Here is a 22294-nt window from a genome sequence, read left to right on the forward strand (position 1 = left end):
TCTACCCGTGCCTGGTTTACGGACCATGGTATTTCTGTTCTAAATTGGCCCGCCAACTCCCCTGACCTTAGCCCCATAGAAAATCTGTGGGGTATTGTGAAAAGGAAGATGCAGAATGCCAGACCCAAAAACGCAGAAGAGTTGAAGGCCACTATCAGAGCAACCTGGGCTCTCATAACACCTGAGCAGTGCCAGAAACTCATCGACTCCATGCCACGCCGCATTAACGCAGTAATTGAGGCAAAAGGAGCTCCAACCAAGTATTGAGTATTGTACATGCTCATATTTTTCATTTTCATACTTTTCAGTTGGCCAACATTTCTAAAAATCCCTTTTTTGTATTAGCCTTAAGTAATATTCTAATTTTGTGACACACGGAATTTTGGATTTTCATTTGTTGCCACTTCAAATCATCAAAATTAAATGAAATAAACATTTGAATGCATCAGTCTGTGTGCAATGAATAAATATAATGTACAAGTTACACCTTTTGAATGCAATTACTGAAATAAATCAAGTTTTTCAAAATATTCTAATTTACTGGCTTTTACCTGTATATGTATATATATATATGTATGTATGAAGAGTCGTGGTTAAACACTTGTAAAGCACATACTGTCATGGCTGTCTTGAGTTTCCAATCATTTCTACAACTCTTATTTTTTTGTGATAGAGTGATTGGAGCACATACTTGTTGGTCACAAAAAACATTCATGAAGTTTGCTTCTTTTATGAATTTATTATGGGTCTACTGAAAATGTGAGCAAATGTGCTGGGTCAAAAGTATACATACAGCAATGTTAATATTTGCTTACATGTCCCTTGGCAAGTTTCACTGCAATAAGGCGCTTTTGGTAGCCATCCACAAGCTTCTGCTTGAATTTTTGACCACTCCTCTTGACAAAATTGGTGCAGTTCAGCTAAATGTGTTGCTTTTCTGACATGGACTTGTTTCTTCAGCATTGTCCACACGTATCACACATTGTCCACACGTCAGGACTTTGGGAAGGCCATTCTAAAACCTTCATTCTAGCCTGATTTAGCCATTCCTTTACCACCACTTTTGACGTGTGTTTGGGGTCATTGTCCTGTTGGAACACCCAACCGCGCCCAAGACCCAACCTCCAGGCTGATGATTTTAGCTTGTCCTGAAGAATTTGGAGGTAATCCTCCTTTTTAATTTTCCCATTTACTCTCTGTAAAGCACCAGTTCCATTGGCAGCAAAACAGACCCAGAGCATAATACTACCACCACCATGCTAGACGGTAGGCTTGGTGTTCCTGGGATTAAAGGCCTCACCTTTTCTCCTCCAAACATATTGCTGGGTATTGTGGTCGAATAGCTCAATTTTTGTTTCATCTGACCACAGAACTTTCCTCCAGAAGGTCTTATCTTTGTCCATGTGATCAGCAGCAAAGTTTAGACGAGCCTGAAGGTGTGGCTTCTAGAGCAAGGGCTTCCTTCTTGCATGATAACCTCTCAGTCCATGGCCATGCAAAACACACTTGACTGTGGACACTGACACTTGTGTTCCAGCAGCTTCCAATTCATTGCAGACCTGCTTGTTGGTGGTTCTCGGTTGACTCTTGATCATCCTGACCAATTTTCTCTCAGCAGCAGGTGATAGCTTGCATTTTCTTCCTGATCGTGGCAGTGACAAAACTGTGCCATGCACTTTATACTTAAGAACAATTGTCTGCACAGTTGCTCTTGGGACCTTAATCTGCTTTGAAATGGCTCCAAGTGACTTTCCTGACTTGTCCAAGTCAATGATTCGTTTTTTTCAGATCTGTGCTGAGTTCCTTTGAGTTTCCCATTGTGGCGTTTGTAAGCGAGTCTAATGACTGCATCACATATTTAAATGGACTCAGAGAAGTCAACAGGTGTCGTCAATCATAATCACTCACATGAAGTTTAGAGGCCATGAAGCTCATTTGATTTGATTGTAACTTTTCTACATCACCAAAATGTATGTTGCTGTATGTATACTTTTGACCCAGCACATTTGCTCACATTTTCAGTAGACCCATAATAAATTCATAAAAGAAGCAAACTTCATGAATGTTTTTTGTGACCAACAAGTATGTGCTCCAATCACTCTATCACAAAAAAATAAGAGTTGTAGAAATTATTGGAAACTCAAGACAGCCATGACATGATGATCTTTACAAGTGTATGTAAACTTTTGACCATGACTGTATATGTATATATATATATATATGTATGTGTATGTATGTATATGTATATATGTGTATATATGTATGTATATATATGTGTGTGTGTGTGTGTGTGTGTGTATATATATATATATATATATATATATATATATATATATATATATATATATATATATATATATATATATATATATATATATATATGTATATATATATATATATATATACACATATATATAAATATGTATGTGTATATACTGTATATACGTATGTACAGTAAAAATTATTATATTTCGGTATATTTTTTAAAAGTAGGCTTAAGGGTAGTTTGTGCACACCTTTCTGTGTGGCGGGCTTTTCCACAGCCTGTTTAGCAGCAGGCGTCTTAGTAGGCTTTCAAAACACCAATGTAACCATGCTGGTGTTTCGGGTGACTGATAAGGTTTGATGAGCTAAATCTTGATGTTTTCTTTCCCTCCTCACGGAACGTTTGCAGAATGTCTCCCTCTAAAACAGTGAAGACGTCCCATGCTATCAACGCCGTGTTTGTTAACAATGAGCTCAGGGGACGTTTACGACAGGCACGTTGGGGGAAAGGAGCGCTTGATTTGTTCACCCTAACTCACCTACAGCACAGTGCGAGGAATCTCATCCCCCTCCAGATTTTTTTTTTTAATCAAAGCTATTTATTTTTAACATCAAATAATTCCTCATATCGGCTCAATAATTATCCGTCCGATATTTATTGTGCACCACTCATTAAATATTAGATTAGGTTGTACAAGTGTAAAGATGTTGTCACGGATGGTTGCGGCTTACTGCGCGGTTCGTTTTCCCGGGATGCAAACGGACGACTCCGGACAGGACTTGCAGGTAGGAACATGCTTTATTCTTTGAACACTCAAAGAAGCACCAAAAAACAGAAAACAAGTCGAAGGAAATACGTGCCAATCACACTCGAAGCTAACGCTTAGCATAGGCTAGGAGACAAGCAAAACTTAGCACTGGAATCATGAACTAACAAATCTTACGTGACAGTAGCGGAAAGCAAACAAAGAAGCCAGGACGAGTGACCGGCAAATGCAGGCTTAAATATTGTCTCTGATTGGAAACAGGTGAGCTTCCCGAACAACAGAGGCAGGTGAAAATAATACGTAACCATGGTGACTAAACAAACTCAGGAGGTGCACAAACAGGAACTAAGGGAGTCCAAAACAAACAGAAAACACCAAACATGATCCGGACCACGGATCATGACAGATGTGTACTGTTTGAACCGATACGGTACCAATTCTCGGTACCTGGAAATTGATACCGGTACTTAACAGTACCAATTTTCAGTACCTTTGTGTGTGTTAATAAATATGAATTGTTTTTGATAAAAAAATTAAAAATGTTTGTTGCAACATTTGAAAATAAGTATGACATTAGGTTGCAGTTGCAGGTCCAAGACGTTAGATGACAGCAGTGTAAGGTTTGTGGTCTGTCGCTAAAGTCAGTTCAGTTGCTAAACCTAGTCTTTTGTTGTGCCCTAAAAAGTGTTAATACTGCAAGCACCAGCTGTTAGCTTGTAACGTGCATCTTTGTTGTAGTTTTCAACACATTTGAAGGTGTTGATATCGCCATGTAAAATTGCTAATGCTAATCAGTAGCATGTCCAAAGCAATGTCGGTGTGTATTAGCATCAAGCTAGCGCCTCACTTTACTCACGTCGCAGCGTTTTTGAGTCAGTTGCTTTGTTGGCCTTGAAAATTGCAACATCACCTCGAGGTAGTTTGGTGGAGTCGGCTCTCGGTGCTGCTGGAGCAGCAACGTGGGGTTTTACGTGAATCGGATTCGCAACCCATCCCTACACAACAGGTGTGGCTATGGGTCAGCAATAATGGTACCATTCTTCCTCTCCGTGCAGGCATGCGTGGCTCCACCCCTCTGGACGTGGCAGCGGCATCTTGCATCGACAACAACGAGCTGGCGTTGGCACTGCAGGAGCAGGATTTGGAAATGGTTTGTGACGAGATGAGAACAAAAAAGGAGAGATAGGTCAAGCGTTGTGATGCACGCAGGTGGTGACCTACCTGGCGGGCTGCGGGCTGCAGATGTGTCCCATGCTGATGTCCAAGGGCTACCCAGACATCGGCTGGAACCCCTGCGGGGGCGAGAGATATCTGGATTTCCTGCGCTTCGCTGTCTTTGTGAACGGTAACACACACACACACACACACACACACACACACACACACACACACACACACACACACACACACACACACACACACATTTCTTATATTTGTTACCTTCTTGAGACCTCTGAATAATGCCTACCTCTTTAGGACCACCCTTTCTAGATATATAAAGATGTGTATTTACAACATTAGTAATATATACATACTGTGCAAATATAAAAATGCTTGTTGTGAAAAATGAGTTGGAATTTCACAAGAAAAAGGTCACAATTTCACAAGAAGAACTCAGAATTCTGGCATTTTTATAACAAAAGTTGTAATTTTACTCAATGCAAGTCAACATTTTACAAGGAAGACTGAACATGTGTGCAATGTTATGATAAAAAGTTGGAATTTTACTCAACAGTCGCAATTTTGCAAGCAAAGCTTAACATTTTGGCAATTTTATTGATAGTCGTAATTTTACACGACAAAAGTCACAATTTTATCAGAAAACTTGGCGATATTGTGATCAAAGTCAGAATTTGATATGACAAATGTAACCATTTTGCATTAAAAAGTAATAATTTTACATAAAAAAGTAATCATTTTACTTTACTGAGAAATTGTTCCCAATTTTATTAGAAAAAAAGTCGACACATTGTGAGAAAAAGACTGCTTTTAGTTCATTTATTTTGGGGGGAATTTTTTGTTTGTAATTGGTTTTGAATTTTCATTATTTACTTTAAGTTATTACAGTATGTCTCTATATACATATTTATTTTAATTATTTTTAGCCAAAGGGGGCGCATTTCAATTTCTTACACACACTTGTTATTTCATATGTTGGCCAGAGGGGGGGCACTTTTAAAAGCGACACACAGTCAATTTGAAAAATCCCTCCTTTTTGGGACCACCCTCATTTTGATAGATGTCACCAGCAGGGGTGCAAATGAGACATTGTCTATTAGATGCAATGTTATTGGGACCATGATTTATGTCATCACTTGTTCACACCTCCTCATATGGAAGATACTTTTCCTTGTTGATGTCTCAAAAATGGTAGAAATACAAGAACACACACGTAATAGTTAGTGACTCGCAGTCTGCTCCACGCAGGAGAGAGCGTGGAAGAGAACGCCAACGTTGTGGTCCGTCTTCTCATCCGCCGGCCCGAGTGCTTTGGCCCGGCGCTCCGAGGAGAGGGCGGCAACGGTCTGCTGGCCGCCATGGAGGAAGCCATCAAAATCTCAGAGGACCCGGCCAGGGACGGACCCACCGTCAAGAAGGATAGACGCTTCATGTGGGTGTCACACTCCAGGCTGCGCCTCTTTTCTTACTCACATGTGGATCCTTGCCAGGTTTGGTGGCGAGGAGCAGCAGGAGGAGAACCGAGTGCACCTGGGGAACGCCATCATGTCCTTCTACTCGGCCCTCATCGACCTGCTGGGCCGCTGTGCACCTGAGATGCACGTGAGTGTCGCCCACGCCTCCTCTCACGCCTGCGGGGTGCAGAAAGTCCAATCTCAAACCTTCACGTCCACCAGCTGATCCAAGCGGGGAAGGGAGAAGCTCTGAGGATCCGAGCCATCCTGAGATCTCTGGTGCCCATCGAGGACCTGGTGGGGGTCATCAGCCTGCCCGTGCAGATCCCCGCCCACGGAAAAGGTGATGTGCAGAGTCTGGACGTGGCCAAAGACGTGTTTGACGTGTCCTCTCCATGTCGCAGACGGACAGATTGTGGAGCCCAAGATGTCCGCCAGCTTTGTTCCCGACCACAAGGCCTCCATGGTGCTCTTCCTGGACCGCGTGTACGGCATCGAGAACCAGGACTTCCTGCTGCACGTGCTGGAGGTCGGCTTTCTGCCCGACATGAGAGCTGCAGCTTCTCTGGACACTGTGAGTTGAAGCCAGGTTGTTATTGAGGGCCACATGGCAACTATGCTCAGAGGGCCACTTTAAATGATGTGGTGGACCACATTAAATTATGTTGTGGACCACATTAAATTATGTGGTGGACTGCATTAAATTATGTTATGGACCACATTAAATTATGTGGTGGACCGCATTAAATGATGTGGTGGACCACATTAAATGATGTGGATGTGGTGGACCACATTAAATGATGTGGTGGACCGCATTAAATTATGTTGCGGACCACATTAAATGATGTGGCGGACCAGTTAAATGATGTGGAGGACCAGTTAAATTATATGGTGGACCACATTAAATGATGTGGTGGACCACATTAAATGACATGGTGGACCAGTTAAATGATGTGGTGGACCATATTAAATGATGTGGTGGACCAGTTAAATGATGTGGTGGATCATATTAAATGATGTGGTGGACCAGTTAAATGATGTAGTGGACCGCATTAAATGATGTGGTGGACCGCATTAAATTATGTTGCGAACCACATTAAATTATGTTGCGGACCAGTTAAATGATGTAAATTATGTTGCGAACCACATTAAATTATGTTGCGGACCAGTTAAATGATGTGGAGGACCAGTTAAATGATGTGGTGGACCACATTAAATGATGTGGTGGACCACATTAAATGACATGGTGGACCAGTTAAATGATGTGGTGGACCATATTAAATGATGTGGTGGACCATATTAAATGATGTGGTGGACCACATTAAATGATGTGGTGGACCAGTTAAATGATGTGGTGGACCACATTAAATTATGTGGTGGACCGCATTAAATTATGTTGCGGACCACATTAAATGATGTGGCGGACCAGTTAAATGATGTGGAGGACCAGTTAAATGATATGGTGGACCACGTTAAATGACATGGTGGACCAGTTAAATGATATGGTGGACCAGTTAAATGATGTGGTGGACCATATTAAATGATGTGGTGGACCAGTTAAATGATGTAGTGGACCACATTAAATGATGTGGTGGACCGCATTAAATTATGTGGTGGACCGCGTTAAATTATGTGGTGGACCGCGTTAAATTATGTGGTGGACCGCATTAAATTATGTTGCGGACCACATTAAATGATGTGGTGGACCAGTTAAATGATGTGGTGGACCAGTTAAATGATGTGGCGGACCACATTAAATGATGTGGCGGACCACATTAAATGATGTGGTGGACCATATTAAATGATGTGGTGGACCAGTTAAATGATGTAGTGGACCACGTTAAATTATGTGGTGGACCGCGTTAAATTATGTGGTGGACCGCATTAAATTATGTTGCGGACCACATTAAATGATGTGGTGGACCAGTTAAATGACGTGGAGGACCAGTTAAATGATATGGTGGACCACATTAAATGATGTGGTGGACGACATTAAATGACATGGTGGAGCAGTTAAATGATGTGGTGGACCATATTAAATGATGTGGTGGACCAGTTAAATGATGTGGTGGACCACATTAAATGATGTGGTGGACCAGTTAAATTATGTGGTGGACCACATTAAATGATGTGGTGGACCAGTTAAATTATGTGGTGGACCACATTAAATGATGTGGTGGACCAGTTAAATGATGTGGTGGACCAGTTAAATGATGTGGCGGACCAGTTAAATGATGTGGCGGACCACATTAAATGATGTTGTGGACCAGAGTCAGTGTGAGGCAGCCATGACTGCCAGGTGAAAACCACTTTATACTTGTCCTTCCAAGTCCTTGATGGGCACACCACATAATAATGGCTGACACACTCTCTGCGTCCAGGTGGCGTTCAGCACCACTGAAATGGCGCTTGCACTCAACCGCTACCTGTGCTCGGCGGTGCTGCCTCTGCTCACCAAGTGCGCCCCCTTGTTCGCCGGCACCGACCACCGCGCCATCATGATCGACTCCATGCTGCACACCATCTACCGCCTGTCCCGGGGCCGGGCCCTCACCAAGGCCCAGCGGGACGTCATCGAGGAGTGCCTCATGTCGCTCTGCAAGTCAGTGTCGGCCCCGCCCGTGTTCTCGCACGTGACACCTCTCGCTCACGCCGTGTCGCCCGCAGGTACCTGCGCCCCTCCATGCTGCAGCACCTGCTCAGAAGGCTGGTGTTCGACGTGCCCATCCTCAACGAATATGCCAAGATGCCCCTCAAGGTGTGGCCGCACTTTTGACACGCTTGGTTGACAGGAAGTAAATTGTTGTTCCTCAGCTGCTGACCAACCACTACGAGCGCTGCTGGAAGTACTACTGCCTGCCCAACGGCTGGGCCAACTTTGGCGTCACCTCGGAGGAGGAGCTCCATCTTTCTCGGAAACTCTTCTGGGGAATCTTTGAGTCTTTGGCGCACAAGGTGGTGGCCGACCTTCCTCACCCGCTGCCTGCCTACTATCATCTTCGCTGACCTCCCCCGTCTTCTTCAACTCTAGAAATTCGAGGCGGAACTCTTCAAGATCGCCATGCCGTGCCTGTGCGCCATAGCAGGCGCCATCCCGCCCGACTATGTGGACGCCACCTACTCCTCGCACACGGAGAAGAAGGCGTCGGTGGACGCTGAGGGCAACTTTGATCCCAAACCGGTGGAGACCACAAAGTGAGCTTTTTGTGTGATAGTCTTTTGTCCTGCTGGGTTCATGTTCATGTTCATGTTCATGTTCATGTCCTTGGTCCTCAGCACCATAATCCCTGAGAGGTTGGACATCTTCATCAACAAATATGCAGAGCACACGCACGACAAGTGGGCCTTTGAGAAGGTCAGTGCCTGTCCTTCCTTTTCTTTGTGCCGTCACATTTTCTGACTAGTCCCCCACCTTGTGAAAATCTCCCCAAACATGTCCCATATTTCATTTTAATATGTATCTATTCATTTGATAGATCAAGTGCTGAGAAACAGACACTTCCCCCCACCCTCAAAAAAAGTAAAAAGTTTATTTAAAAAAAAAAGGAAATAAAAAAAATAAAAATAATAGGAATAAGCGGTAGAAAATGGATGGATGGCTGGATGGATAATGTAATAAAGAAAAAAAAAACAATGTAAAAAAAGAAATGTAATAAAGAGGAGGAAAAAACTAACAAAAAAAAACCCTTTCTGCCCCCTCCCGGTCCTACATTTCAGTCACAATCACAGTGGGTGGAAATTAAAAAAGATAATAATAATAATAATGTCATACTGGGAAAGAAATGTAAAAAAATTGGGTGGGAAAAAAAACAAAAACAATAATAATGATAATGTAAAAAAACCTAAAAATAATATTATATATATTTTTTAAAAAGGTAATAAAGAGAGAAAAAACAAAAACAAAAAAATACCCTTTCTGCCTTCTCCCGGTCCTACATTTCAGTCACAATCACAATGGGTGGAGAAAAAAAAAAAATTACATTAATAGTGATAAGGTAATAAAGGAAAAACAAAAAAAACAATATTAAAATAAATAAATAAAAATATCCAAAAAGAGGAAAAAATGAATAAGATACTCTTTCCGCCCCCTCCCGGTCCTACATTTCGGTCACAATCACAGTGGGTGGAAAAAAAATAAAATGATAATGTAATAAAGACAAAAAAAAGAAAGACATGCAATAAAGACAAAAAAAACAAAAACAAAAACCTTTCCGCACCCTGCCAGTCCTACATTTCAGTCACAATCAAGGTGGGTGGAAATAAACAAAATAATGATAATGTAATAAAGGAAACAAAAAAACCAACAACAAAAATACAAATATATATATATATATATATATATATATATATATATATATATATATATATATATATATATGCATTTAATAAAGAGGGAAAAAAAAAAAAAAAAGGAAAAAAAAAACCTTTCCGCCCCCTCCCGGTCCTACGTTTCAGTCACAATCACAGTGGGTGGAAATAAAAATAAATAAAAACTATATAAAAAAAAATTTAAACATGTAATAAAGACAAAAAAAAATAAATTCCGCCCCCTCCCAGTCTTACATTTAAGTCGCAATCACAGTGGGTGGAAATGTAAAAAAAAAATAATAATAATAATGATAATGTAATAAGAAGAAAAAAAACTATATTAAAATAAATAAAAAAATGTAATAAAGACAAAAAAAAAACGTTCCGCACCCTCCCAGTCTTACATTTCAGTCGCAATCACAGTGGGTGGAAATGTAAAAAAATAAAATAAAATAATAATAATGTAATAAATAAGGAGAACATTTTAAACAATTTGTGGCGGACAACATTAAATAATGTGACAGGCAACATAAAATAATGTGGCGGACCAGACAAAATGACATAGCGGAACCTATAAAAAGATGTGGCGGGCCACATAAAATTTGTGGTGTTCCAGATAAAATGAAGTGGTGGGCAGGATAAAATTTGTGGTGGACAACATAAAATAATGTAGCGGGCCCCTTTAAATGACCTGGCAGGCCACAGGAAATGACAAGGCGGGCAACTTAAATGATATGGCGGGCCACAGTAAATGATATGGCGGGCCACAGTAAATGATATGGCAGGCCACAGTAAATGATATGGCAGGCCACTGGACATGACAAGGCGGGCCAATGGAGATGACAAGGTGGGCCACGTTAAATGACGAGGCGGGCCACATTAAATGACGAGGCGGGCCACAATAAAATGACGAGGCGGGCCACGGTAAATGACATGGTGGGCAACATTAAATGATATGGCGGGCCACAGTAAATTATATGGGGGGCAACATTAAATGACATGGCGGGCCACAGTAAATGACATCATGGCGGGCCACAGTAAATGATATGGCGGGCCACGGTAAATTATATGGCGGGCCACAGTAAATTATATGGCGGGCAACATTAAATGACAAGGCGGGCCACTGAAAATGACTAGGCGGGCCACTGGAAATGACAAGGTGGGCCACAGTAAATGATATTGAGGGCAACATTAAATGACATGGCGGGCCACAGTAAATGATATGGAGGGCCACAGTAAATGATATGGCGGGCCACATTAAATTATATGGCGGGCAACATTAAATGACATGGCGGGCAACATTAAATGACAAGGCGGGCCACATTAAATGACAAGGCGGGCCAATGGAAAAGATAAGGCGGGCCACATTACATGGCGGCCCAAATCTGGCCCCCGGCCTTGAGTTTGACACGTGCTGTAAAATATGCTTATAAAAATGTGTTAGTTGTTTGTGGGGAGCATTATGGGATGGGAAGGCCAACATTGCTGACATGAGTGTGTTGACAGATCCAGAACAACTGGACCTATGGAGAGGTGCTGGACGAGAACGGCAAGACTCACCCCATGCTGCGGCCGTACAAAACCTTCTCTGAGAAGGTAACACCTGCTGTCTTCACTTCTCCTTCATTTGGCCAACGTCTTCCCTGGTGGCTGTGCTTCTCAGGACAAGGAGATCTACCGTTGGCCCATAAAAGAGTCCATCAAAGCCATGCTGGCTTGGGAGTGGACCTTGGAGAAAGCCCGTGATGGTGAGGGAGAGGTGGAGAAGAAGGCGGCCACACGCAAGATCTCCCAGACTGCCCAGGTATGTCCTTCATGGCAGCATGCTGGCCAGTTCTCCATGTCAGGATGTCTGCGTGCAGGCCACCTACGACCCCAGCCATGGTTACAGCCCCCAGCCCATAGACATCACAGGGATGGCTCTGTCCAGAGAGCTGCAGGTGGGTCTCACACACCTCACCTCGGAGTCCTCCCGAGCTTCACCGCCTGCTTCCTTTTGTGCAGTCCATGGCCGAGCAGCTGGCCGAGAACTACCACAACACTTGGGGCCGCAAGAAGAAGTTGGAGCTTCAGTCAAAAGGTGAGAGAGTCCGTCTGTCGAGCAATGACCTTTTGAAAACCTCAAGTGTGGTTTCAGGCGGCGGCACCCATCCTTTGCTCGTTCCTTACGACACGCTGACTGCTAAGGAGAAGGCCAGGGACCGAGAAAAAGCTCAGGACCTCCTCAAGTTCCTCCAGCTCAACGGATACGCCGTGACCAGGTCAGACAGTTGTTTTAGTCCAAAGTCCAGGTTGTCCAGTTCTCACTGCCTTGTCTCTCTCTGCGTGCTCAGAGGCATGAAGGACATGGAGCAGGACATCTCCTCCATTGAGAAGCGCTTTGCTTACGGCTTCCTCCAGAAGCTCCTCAAGTGGATGGACATCGCCCAGGAGTTCATTGCTCATCTCGGTGGGTTGGGGAGACGCCAGTCTTGATTCAGTGCGTTTTATTTAATCATTCACAATCTTTACGCACAGTTTTTTCTATTACTATGCATTCTAACTCGTAGATAAACACTAGCAAAAGTCAGCTAACGAGAGTCGCTCCATTTCGCCTCTAAAGTGCTTCAAAAACCTCAGTTTTATATACAAGTAATGTGGTAACATTCATAATAACATGTAATATTTACGTATTTTATATACACTCTAAGGACTATATGATGTAGTAACATTCATAATAACATGTAATATATACATGATGTAAGTATATATGTAATGTAGTAACATTCATAATAACATGTAATATATACATGATGTAAGTATACATGTAATGTAGTAACATTCATAATAACATGTAATATATACATGATGTAAGTATATATGTAATGTAGTAACATTCATAATAACATGTAATATATACATGATGTAAGTATATATGTAATGTAGTAACATTCATAATAACATGTAATATATACATGATGTAAGTATATATGTAATGTAGTAACATTCATAATAACATGTAATATATACATGATGTAAGTATATATGTAATGTAGTAACATTCATAATAACATGTAATATATACATGATGTAAGTATATATGTAATGTAGTAACATTTATGCAGTGCACACACACGGAGTACTTACAAGCAGATGCAGAGTGGAGACAGAAAAGGGAGAACGGACGCATTTTGGCCTAAAAAGTAAAGATAAAGGTGAAGTTATAACACTGAAACGCCCTCGGGAATAACTGCTTTTAGACATCGCTAGCTCGCTAGCGGCTAACGTCCATCTGCAGTCTGCAGTGTTTTAGCTACTTCTAAATCACTAATCCTCACCTCCATGGCGACAAATAAAGGGAGTTTCTTACAAGTAACATTATCACTGGAGGAAGAGGAATAGCTAAACATGCTTCACTACACACCATACGAGGATACAATAGCTCACTGCTTGCAACAAGCTAGCACTACTGAATGTAAACAAATGGCATGGGTGGATCTACACCTGACATCCACTGTAATGATACCAAGAACAGGAGCATATCTAGTCGATACTACTATGATTACATCGATATTTTTTAGCATCAAAAAATCTTTCATTCATATTATGTTTATAAAGTCAGTAAATACGTCCCTGGACACATGAGGACTTAGAATATGACCAATGTATGATCCTGTAACTACTTGGTATCGGATCGATACCTAAATGTGTGATGTCATCCAAAACTAATGTAAAGTATCAAACAAGAGAAGAATGAGTGATTATGACATTTTAACATAAGTGTAGATAGAACATGTTGAACCAGGAAGTAAGCAAATACTAACGGGAAATGAACAAGTAGATTAATAATAAATGTTTACAGTTAGTCCCTCATAATGTGTACAAAATAATAGGTGTATAAATGACACAATATGTTACTGCATACGTCAGCAGACTGATTAGGAGCCTTTGTTTGTTTACTTACTACTAAAAGACAAGTTGTCTAGTATTTTCACTATTTTATTCAAGAAAAAAACTTGCAATAATAAACATATGTTTAATGTACCCTAAGATTTTTTGTTAAAATAATGCCATTTTTTGTGGTCCCCTTTATTTAGAAAAGTATCGAAATACATTTTGGTACCGGTGCAGGACAACCCTAGTCTTATCCGGTCGGTAGTGCATTCTTCATGCATTCTTAACTCAGGCTTAAAGTGAAAATTGAGGCAAAATTAAACTGGTAACATGTGTAGAAATAACTTTCACCAACTCAGAGGCGATGCAGCAGCTCAATTTGTCAGTAGCAGCATTAGCTAGTTAGCTCTCTTTAATGAGGGCCGCTAAAAGTAGTTCCTCTGCAATAATATTCAGGTCACGACATGTAAATGGAGTATTGTTGGATGTTTTTAGAGGACTTAGTATAATAGTGTACTCCTGTTGCCTCTACTGTTAGCTGACTTTTGCTAGTGTTTATTTATGAGTTAGAATGCATAAAAAAAGACAAATATGTGTTAATTCTAGAGATGTCCGATAATGGCTTTTTTACCGATATCCGATATTCCGATATTGTCCAACTCTTAATTACCGATTCCGATATCAAGCGATACCGATATATACAATCGTGGAATAAACACATTATTATGCCCAATTTTGTTGTGATGCCCCGCTGGATGCATTAAACAATGTAACAAGGTTTTCCAAAATAAATCAACTCAAGTTATGGAAAAAAATGCCAACATGGCACTGCCATATTTATTATTGAAGTCACAAAGTGCATTATTTTTTTTAATATGCCTCAAAACAATAACAGTTAAATACTTTTTCATAACATGGTCACTCCTGCCTAGTTTCTCTTGTTATATTCTTATTTTACTGTTATATTTTTATTCTCTTTGTTGCTTTTTATTTTTATTCTTATTGTAATATTTTTCTAGTCTGTTTCCATTTATACCCCCATTATTTACTTTTTACTTTTTAAATTCGATCTCAATTCTGTACACTGCTGCTGGAATTTTAATTTTCCTGAGGGAAATCTCCTGAAGGAATCAATAAAGTACTATCTATCTATCTATCCAAACAGCAGCTTGGAATTTGGGACATGCTCTCCCTGAGAGAGACTATGAGGAGGTTGAGGTGGGCGGGGTTGAGGTTAAGGGGGGTAGGGGGTAGCGGGGGGTGTATATTGTAGCGTCCCGGAAGCGTTAGTGCTGCAAGGGGTTCTGGGTATTTTTTCTGTTGTGTTTATGTTGTTACGGTGCGGATGTTCTCCCGAAATGTGTTTGTCATTCTTGTTTGGTGTGGGTTCGCAGTGTGGTGCATATATTTGTAACAGTGTTAAAGTTGTTTATACGGCCACCCTCATTGTGACCTGTATGGCTGTTGAACAAGTATGTCTTGCATCAATTCGTAATGAGTAAAGCCGGTAGATATTATGTGACTGGGATGGCACGCACCTAAAGGAAGTGCCTTTAAGGTTTATTGTCTCTCTGTACCTCTCCCTATGTCCGTGTACACAGCGGCGTTTAAAAACGTCATACATTTTACTTTTAAAAACCGATACCGATAATAACGAAACCGATACCGATAATTTCCGATATTACATTTTAAAGCATTTATCGGACATCCCTGGTTATTTCACATAAAGATTGTGAATGATAGGCAAAAAAAAAAAAGTGCAGTTTCCCTTTAAGATGTCATCTTTCCTGACGTGATATCTTCAACAGAGGCCGTGGTCAGCAGTGGTCGAGTGGAGAAATCACCGCACGAACAGGAGATCAAATTCTTTGCCAAGGTGGGAGACTTCATATTCCACACCCTCATGTAACAAGCTTGCGTACGCAGAGAAACCTGCCGTACCACCTATTTCACGGCAAATATGAGCTGCGTCAAGACTTGAAGTTGACGTGGAACTGTGCGCTGCTACGTTTCTACAGGATGTGGAAACTTTAGCAACACACACGAGTGATGCTGCGTGACAGTTCACGTAGACAAGGGCCTACTTTTACTCCTCGCACTGATTGATGTGTCAAATCCAACTTTATTTATATGCCACTTTACATACACAGGCAAGTAACAAACACAAAGTGCTGTACAAAATATATATATATATACAAACCCCAAAAGCAGTGAAGTTGTCACGTTGTGTAAATGGTAAATAAAAACAGAATGCAATAATTTGCAAATCCTTTTCAACTTATATTCAATTGAATGGACTGCAAAGACAAGATATTTCATGTTCGAACCGGAAAACTTTGTTGTTCTTTGCAAATATGAGCTCATTTGGAATTTGATGCCTGCAACATGTTTCAAGAAAGCTGGCACAAGTGGCAAAAAAGACTGAGAAAGTTGAGGAATACTCATCAAACACTTATTTGGAACATCCCACAGGTGAACAGGCAAATTGGGAACAGGTGGGTGCCATGATTGGGTATAAAAGTAGATTCCATGAAATGCTCAGTCATTCACAAACAAGGATGGGGCGAGGGTCACCACTTTGTCAACAAATGCGTGAGCAAATTGTTTAAGAACAACATTTCTCAACCAGCTATTGCAAGGAATTTAGGGATTTCACCTTCTACGCTCCTTAATATCCTCAAAAGGTTCAGAGAATCTGGAGAAATCACTGCACGTAAGCTGCAATGCCCATGAACTTCGACCCCTCAGGCGGTACTGCATCATATATGTATGTACGTATGTATATATGTACAGGTATGTATGTATGTATGTATATATATATATATATATATATATGTATATATGTATATGTATGTATGAATATATGTATGTATATATATGTATATATATATATGTATGTATATATATATGTATATATGAATATCTTTGTGTGTGTGTGTATATGTATGTATGTATATATATATATATGTATATATATATATATATATATATGTATATATATATATATATATATATATATATATATATATGTATGTATATATATATATATATATGTATATATATATATATATATATATGTATGTATATATATATATATACATATATATATATATATATATGTATATATATATATATATATATATATGTATATATACATATACACAACACAAATAAATCAATGAATGGGAAAACACTGCAGTTCATAGTTTGTCGATAGATTTGACAGTAAGAAGAATAAATGAAAGAGTAAGAGTGGACAGAAACATTGTGGAGTTCTGTGCAAAATGAGTAGAAATATATTTACTATAAAGAATAAAGAGTGTGCAGTTTTTCATCTTCCTGTATTTTGAATGTTTCCAGATTCTCTTGCCGCTTGTGAACCAGTACTTCAAGAACCACTGTCTCTACTTCCTGTCCACTCCTGCTAAAGTCCTGGGCAGTGGAGGACATTCTTCCAACAAGGAGAAGGAAATGATCGCCAGGTACCATCCTGCAACACACTTATTGTTCCACAAAGGTAACTTTATGTTACTTCCTGTTGGACTTGTTTCACATGACATCACAGTAAGACATGCCCTCCCAAATAGGGTTAAACAGTTATTTTTGCTTGAAATGAGCAAAGAAATCTGCCATGGTAAAATTTATTGAAAAAAGAAAATACATTTCAGCTTTAGAAACTTAAAAGTGATTTTGAAACGTATTATTAGCTACACTTACAAGTATTGTGAAGTTTTGTGCCCTATAACAAACTTCTGAAGCTCAAAAGTAGTATTTTTTCCTCGGAAGATGTATTGCTTGTATTCAGTCACGTGACTTTTTTTCCGAAAGTGAAAGCAGTGGTGGTCAAACAAGCCAAGATTGCTGTTGTACAGCAAGCAGCGTGCAAACTATCTGCGTACGCAAGAGGCTTAGATCTTCCTGCAGAGAGCAGATAGGAGCTAAAAATCCAACTATGCAATGGAATATACTTTATATACTATATACTTGATCAAAAATAGATTTGTAGAGTGATAAACTTGCATCATTTTTGCTCGGGTAAGGTTGCATTCCATGATTTAACTTTGCGTCTACCATTTCTCAGTTCAACATGTTAATACTTCAACATTTTTAGACCGATTTGAAAAATTCCAACACCAACCATTTCAACTCATTCAGACCATTCGCGTTTTTTTTTAGCAATTTCTAAAAACTTCCTGCTTTTTCCAAAATTCCATAATACAATTTTCAATTAAAAACTGTGACTACTTCAACGTTTCTTCACCAATTTAAACGATTCCAACGCCAACCATTTCAGCTCATGCTCCTAATATTATTTTTTTTCAAATCTCGCTTTTCCCCAAATTCCCAAATTTCCAGGAAGTTCCCATTGAAAAGAATGGGACATTTTTCCAAGTTGCACAATTCCCACATTTTTGAACCTATTCAAACCATTCCAACAAGACATTCCACTCTTCCAACTAACACATTCCCAAGTTTCAAACTGAATTCCGGTTTTCCTGGAAATTCGAACTCTTCAACATTCAAACTATTCCAACATTCAAACTATTCCAACATTTATACTACCTTCTGTCAGCATTTCACTTCAACTTCAGCATTGGAGCTGAAGGAATTGCGTCATCTAGTTCAATTTGTGTTCCACATTTCCTAAGCCCCTTTATGATTAGCAAGGTTATTTTTGTCTTTGTGCAGAAAGTCAAAAGATGCTGTTGTACAAAATATATAATACATTGTAGGGGTGTAACGATTGATTGATACATCAATAGATCAATTTATATTCCTAAATTTCAAGTATATCTATCTTGGCTGTGTCGGAAGATAGATATCCATCCAGGGTCGTTTTAAAAGGGACTTGATTCATTTTTATCGATACTAGAAAAAGGAAAACATTGGATTTAAGAACGACACACTTTATATGAAGTTTAGTACTTTTAATGATAAGGACGTTAAACATGAAGTCTGTCTACCCGTCTGTGGGTTACCCGTCCAACTTGACCACCACGCATGTTTCATGACCGGACGTGACGTCATGTCAATCCAAGCAGAACAATTGAGGGGATTGTACGAATTTTGTGCAGATATTTGGACTAGAATGAGAAATATACACTTGGAGAGTCAAAAAGTGTGTGATGGATTTGTCCTCTCCCTCCTAACGTTGCCGTCATGTCACCTCAAACATCCTTCCTTCCCTGGTTCTCCTCCTCATCCTCTTCCTCTCCTCCTCACTTTCTCCCCTGTCAGCATCTTCTGTAAGATGGCTGCTTTGGTGAGACACAGAGTTTCCCTTTTTGGTAAGCAACCTGCACGCTCCTCCTCTTTCACGCTTGACTTCACCTCTCCTTCTTACAATCACGGGCGGCCATGTTTGCCGCTAACAAACGGGTGACCTTTTTTTTTCCAGCCTGACTTACAAAACCCAAAACCAGTCAAGTTGTCACATTGTGTAAATGGTAAATAAAAAGAGAATACAATGATTTGCAAATCATTTTCAACTTATATTCAATTGAATAGACTGCAAAGACAAGATATTTAACGTTCCAAATGAGAAACTTCTTTTTTTTTGTTGCAAATAATCATTAACTTAGAATTTATTGGCAGCAACACATTGCAAAAAAGTTGTCACAACGGCATTTTTACCACTGTGTTACATGGCCTTTCCTTTTAACAAAACTCAGTAAACGTTTGGGAACTGAGGATACACATTTTTGAAGTGGAATTCTTTCCCATTCTTGCTTGATGTACAGCTTAAGTTGTTCAACAGTCCGGGGGTCTCCCTTCTGCTATTTTAGGCTTCACAATGTGCCACATATTTTCAATGGGAGACAGGTCTGGACTACAGGCAGGCCAGTCTAGTACCCGCACTCTTTTACTATGAAGCCAAGTTGATGTAACACGTGGCTTGGCATTGTCTTGCTGAAATAACCAGGGGCGTCCATGAAAAAGACGTTGCTTCAATGGCAACATATATTGCTCCAAAACCTGTATGTACCTTTCAGCATTAATGGTACCTTCACAGATGTGTAAGTTACCCATGTCTTGAGCACTAATACACCCCCATACCATCACAGATGCTGCCTTTTACACTTTGCACCTAGAACAGTCTGGATGGTTCTTTTCCTCTTTGGTCCGGAGGACACGACGTCTACAGTTTCCAAAAACAATTTGAAATGTGGACTCGTCAGACCACAGAACACTTTTCCACTTTGCATCAGTCCATCTTAGATGAGCTCGGGCCCAGTGAAGCCGGCGGCGTTTCTGGGTGTTGTTGATAAATGGCTTTTGCTTTGCATAGGAGAGTTTTAACTTGCACTTACAGATGTAGCGACCAACTGTAGTTACTGACAGTGGTTTTCTGAAGTGTTCCTGAGCCTATGTGGTGATATGGACCGGACTCTCACAATATTATGCTAGATCCACTCGATGTCCATTGCACTGCGGTCCCCCCAAGGTTTCTCATTGTCATCCCATTGGGTTGAGTTTTTTCTTGCCCTGATGTGGGATCTGAGCCGAGGATGTCGTTGTGGCTTGTGCAGCACTTTGGGCTATATAAGTAAACATTGACTGATTGATCGATTGATATCCTTTACACACTGGTGTTGGTTTTTGATGCAGTACCACCTCAGGGATCAAAGGTCAAGGACATTGCGGCTGACGTGCAATGATTTCTCCAGATTCTCTGAACCTTTTGATGATATTATGGACCGTAGATGGTGAAATCCCTAAATTCCTTGCAATAGCTGGTTGAGAAATGTTGTTCTTAAACACGCATTTGTTGACAAAGTGGTGACCCTCGCCCCATCCTTGTTTGTGAATGACTGAGCATTTCATGGAAGTTGCTTTTATACCCAATCATGGCACCCACCTGTTCCCAATTAGCCTGTTCACCTGTGGGATGTTCCAAATAAGTCTTTGATGAGCATTCCTCAACTTTCTCACTCTTTTTTGCCACTTGTGCCATATTTTTTTAAACATGTTGCAGGCGTCAAATTCCAAATGAGCTAATATTTGCAAAAAATAACAAAGTTTTCCAGTGTGAACGTTAAGTATCTTGTCTTTGCAGTCTATTCAATTGAATATACGTTGAAAAGGATTTGCAAATCATTGTATTCTCTTTTTATTTACCATTTACACAACGTGACAACTTCACTGCTTTTGGCTTTTGCACATGAGACCGTGTGCTTTGCTCCATGGCTGTCATGTGACGTGTGGGTGTGAGCGCTCCGGTTTGTTGTGTCGTGTTTGGCAATGATGCGTTCAGGGACAAGAGACAAGATAGTACGCTACAATGTTTGGAGTGTTTTCAATTCTAATGCCGTCCACACACGTGTTTTTGACCTCGATTTACGAACTTAAGATGGGTTCTCAAACAAACTTTGAATAGTCCATAAAAAGCAAATTCAAATCCACTTTATTCATATAGCACAATTAAGTGCAAAAAATATGACAACATTTGTGAAGCTGTATTTTCATGTTTTTCAGCTGTGGTCCCCATAGGTCACAGCGGTACTCAGTTGTAATACACTTTTCCACCACTTGTGGCAGTAATGACAATATCAAACACACAGAAGAAGTCTGGCGCTAATGTCATAGAGAAATTTTTTAAGTGCAAAAAATATGACTACATTTGTGAAGCTGTATTTTAATTTTCACTTTAATATCGTTGACAGTTTAGTTAAGAAACATATTTATTATTAATTTAGTTGATTTATTTTAGTTCAACATAATACATATTGTATGTAACTGTATTTGTTCTAATCAGCCTGACCTAAGCCTAAGGTTTATTTGTTAAACTAACATAACAAGTTGGTGGTTTTTGCTGACAATGCAAATATTTTTCTTCTTGGAAGTAATAACAAAATAGATTATTCAATTAATATGTTGGTTTGATTAAAAATAAATTCTCGCTGAACTTGATCAAAACTACAGAGGTTAATTTGTGTCTATTTTACGAAAGTTTTTCTTTTTTACGCTGAATTTATATAACTGAATTTTTTTGCGTTTGAATTTTAATTATGCTGACAATTTCATTGAAAAAAAGTCAGTGTTTTAAAATTGTTATACACTGAACTTTTTTACAATTAATTTTTATAAACTTATTTTTTTTACTCTGAACTCTTTTACACTGAATTTTTTTACACCAAATTTTTTTGCACTGAATTTTTATACTGAATTTTCGATGAACTTTTGATGTAAAAAAACAACAATCAGTTCACAAAATTAATTTAGATAAATTCTGTCAAAAAAAAGCTTTTGTAATAAATACACAAATTAACTGCCATACTTAACCAAATTCATGTTGTTCTGAAACCAGGAAGTACAAATAAATATAAAATTGGAAATTGATGTCAGAGAAATTGAAATATTTTTGGGTGTGCTATTAGATCACACGCTGTGCTGCAAACATCACATCAAATATCTGAGTAGTAAAAGAGCAAGAAGCATTAAAAAAGT

General features: G+C 39.7%; 1 protein-coding gene across 1 annotated transcript in view; it reads left to right on the plus strand.

Moving 5' to 3' along the window:
• ryr1b (ryanodine receptor 1b (skeletal)) overlaps nucleotides 1–22294 on the plus strand; it is a 187908-nt gene that overhangs the window by 88304 nt on the left and 77310 nt on the right. The window contains exons 44-63 of the mRNA XM_061972366.1: nucleotides 4088–4182; nucleotides 4242–4377; nucleotides 5460–5643; nucleotides 5702–5813; nucleotides 5888–6008; nucleotides 6070–6239; nucleotides 8047–8267; nucleotides 8333–8423; nucleotides 8480–8620; nucleotides 8697–8860; nucleotides 8942–9020; nucleotides 11480–11569; nucleotides 11637–11777; nucleotides 11836–11913; nucleotides 11978–12053; nucleotides 12111–12234; nucleotides 12307–12422; nucleotides 15655–15722; nucleotides 17207–17328; nucleotides 19085–19134. Coding sequence (XP_061828350.1) covers nucleotides 4088–4182; nucleotides 4242–4377; nucleotides 5460–5643; nucleotides 5702–5813; nucleotides 5888–6008; nucleotides 6070–6239; nucleotides 8047–8267; nucleotides 8333–8423; nucleotides 8480–8620; nucleotides 8697–8860; nucleotides 8942–9020; nucleotides 11480–11569; nucleotides 11637–11777; nucleotides 11836–11913; nucleotides 11978–12053; nucleotides 12111–12234; nucleotides 12307–12422; nucleotides 15655–15722; nucleotides 17207–17328; nucleotides 19085–19134 — 2379 coding nt within the window. The remainder of the gene's footprint in view (nucleotides 1–4087; nucleotides 4183–4241; nucleotides 4378–5459; nucleotides 5644–5701; nucleotides 5814–5887; nucleotides 6009–6069; nucleotides 6240–8046; nucleotides 8268–8332; nucleotides 8424–8479; nucleotides 8621–8696; nucleotides 8861–8941; nucleotides 9021–11479; nucleotides 11570–11636; nucleotides 11778–11835; nucleotides 11914–11977; nucleotides 12054–12110; nucleotides 12235–12306; nucleotides 12423–15654; nucleotides 15723–17206; nucleotides 17329–19084; nucleotides 19135–22294) is intronic.

Source organism: Nerophis lumbriciformis, linkage group LG17 (genome assembly GCF_033978685.3).
Source record: "Nerophis lumbriciformis linkage group LG17, RoL_Nlum_v2.1, whole genome shotgun sequence".
NCBI lineage: Eukaryota > Metazoa > Chordata > Actinopteri > Syngnathiformes > Syngnathidae > Nerophis > Nerophis lumbriciformis.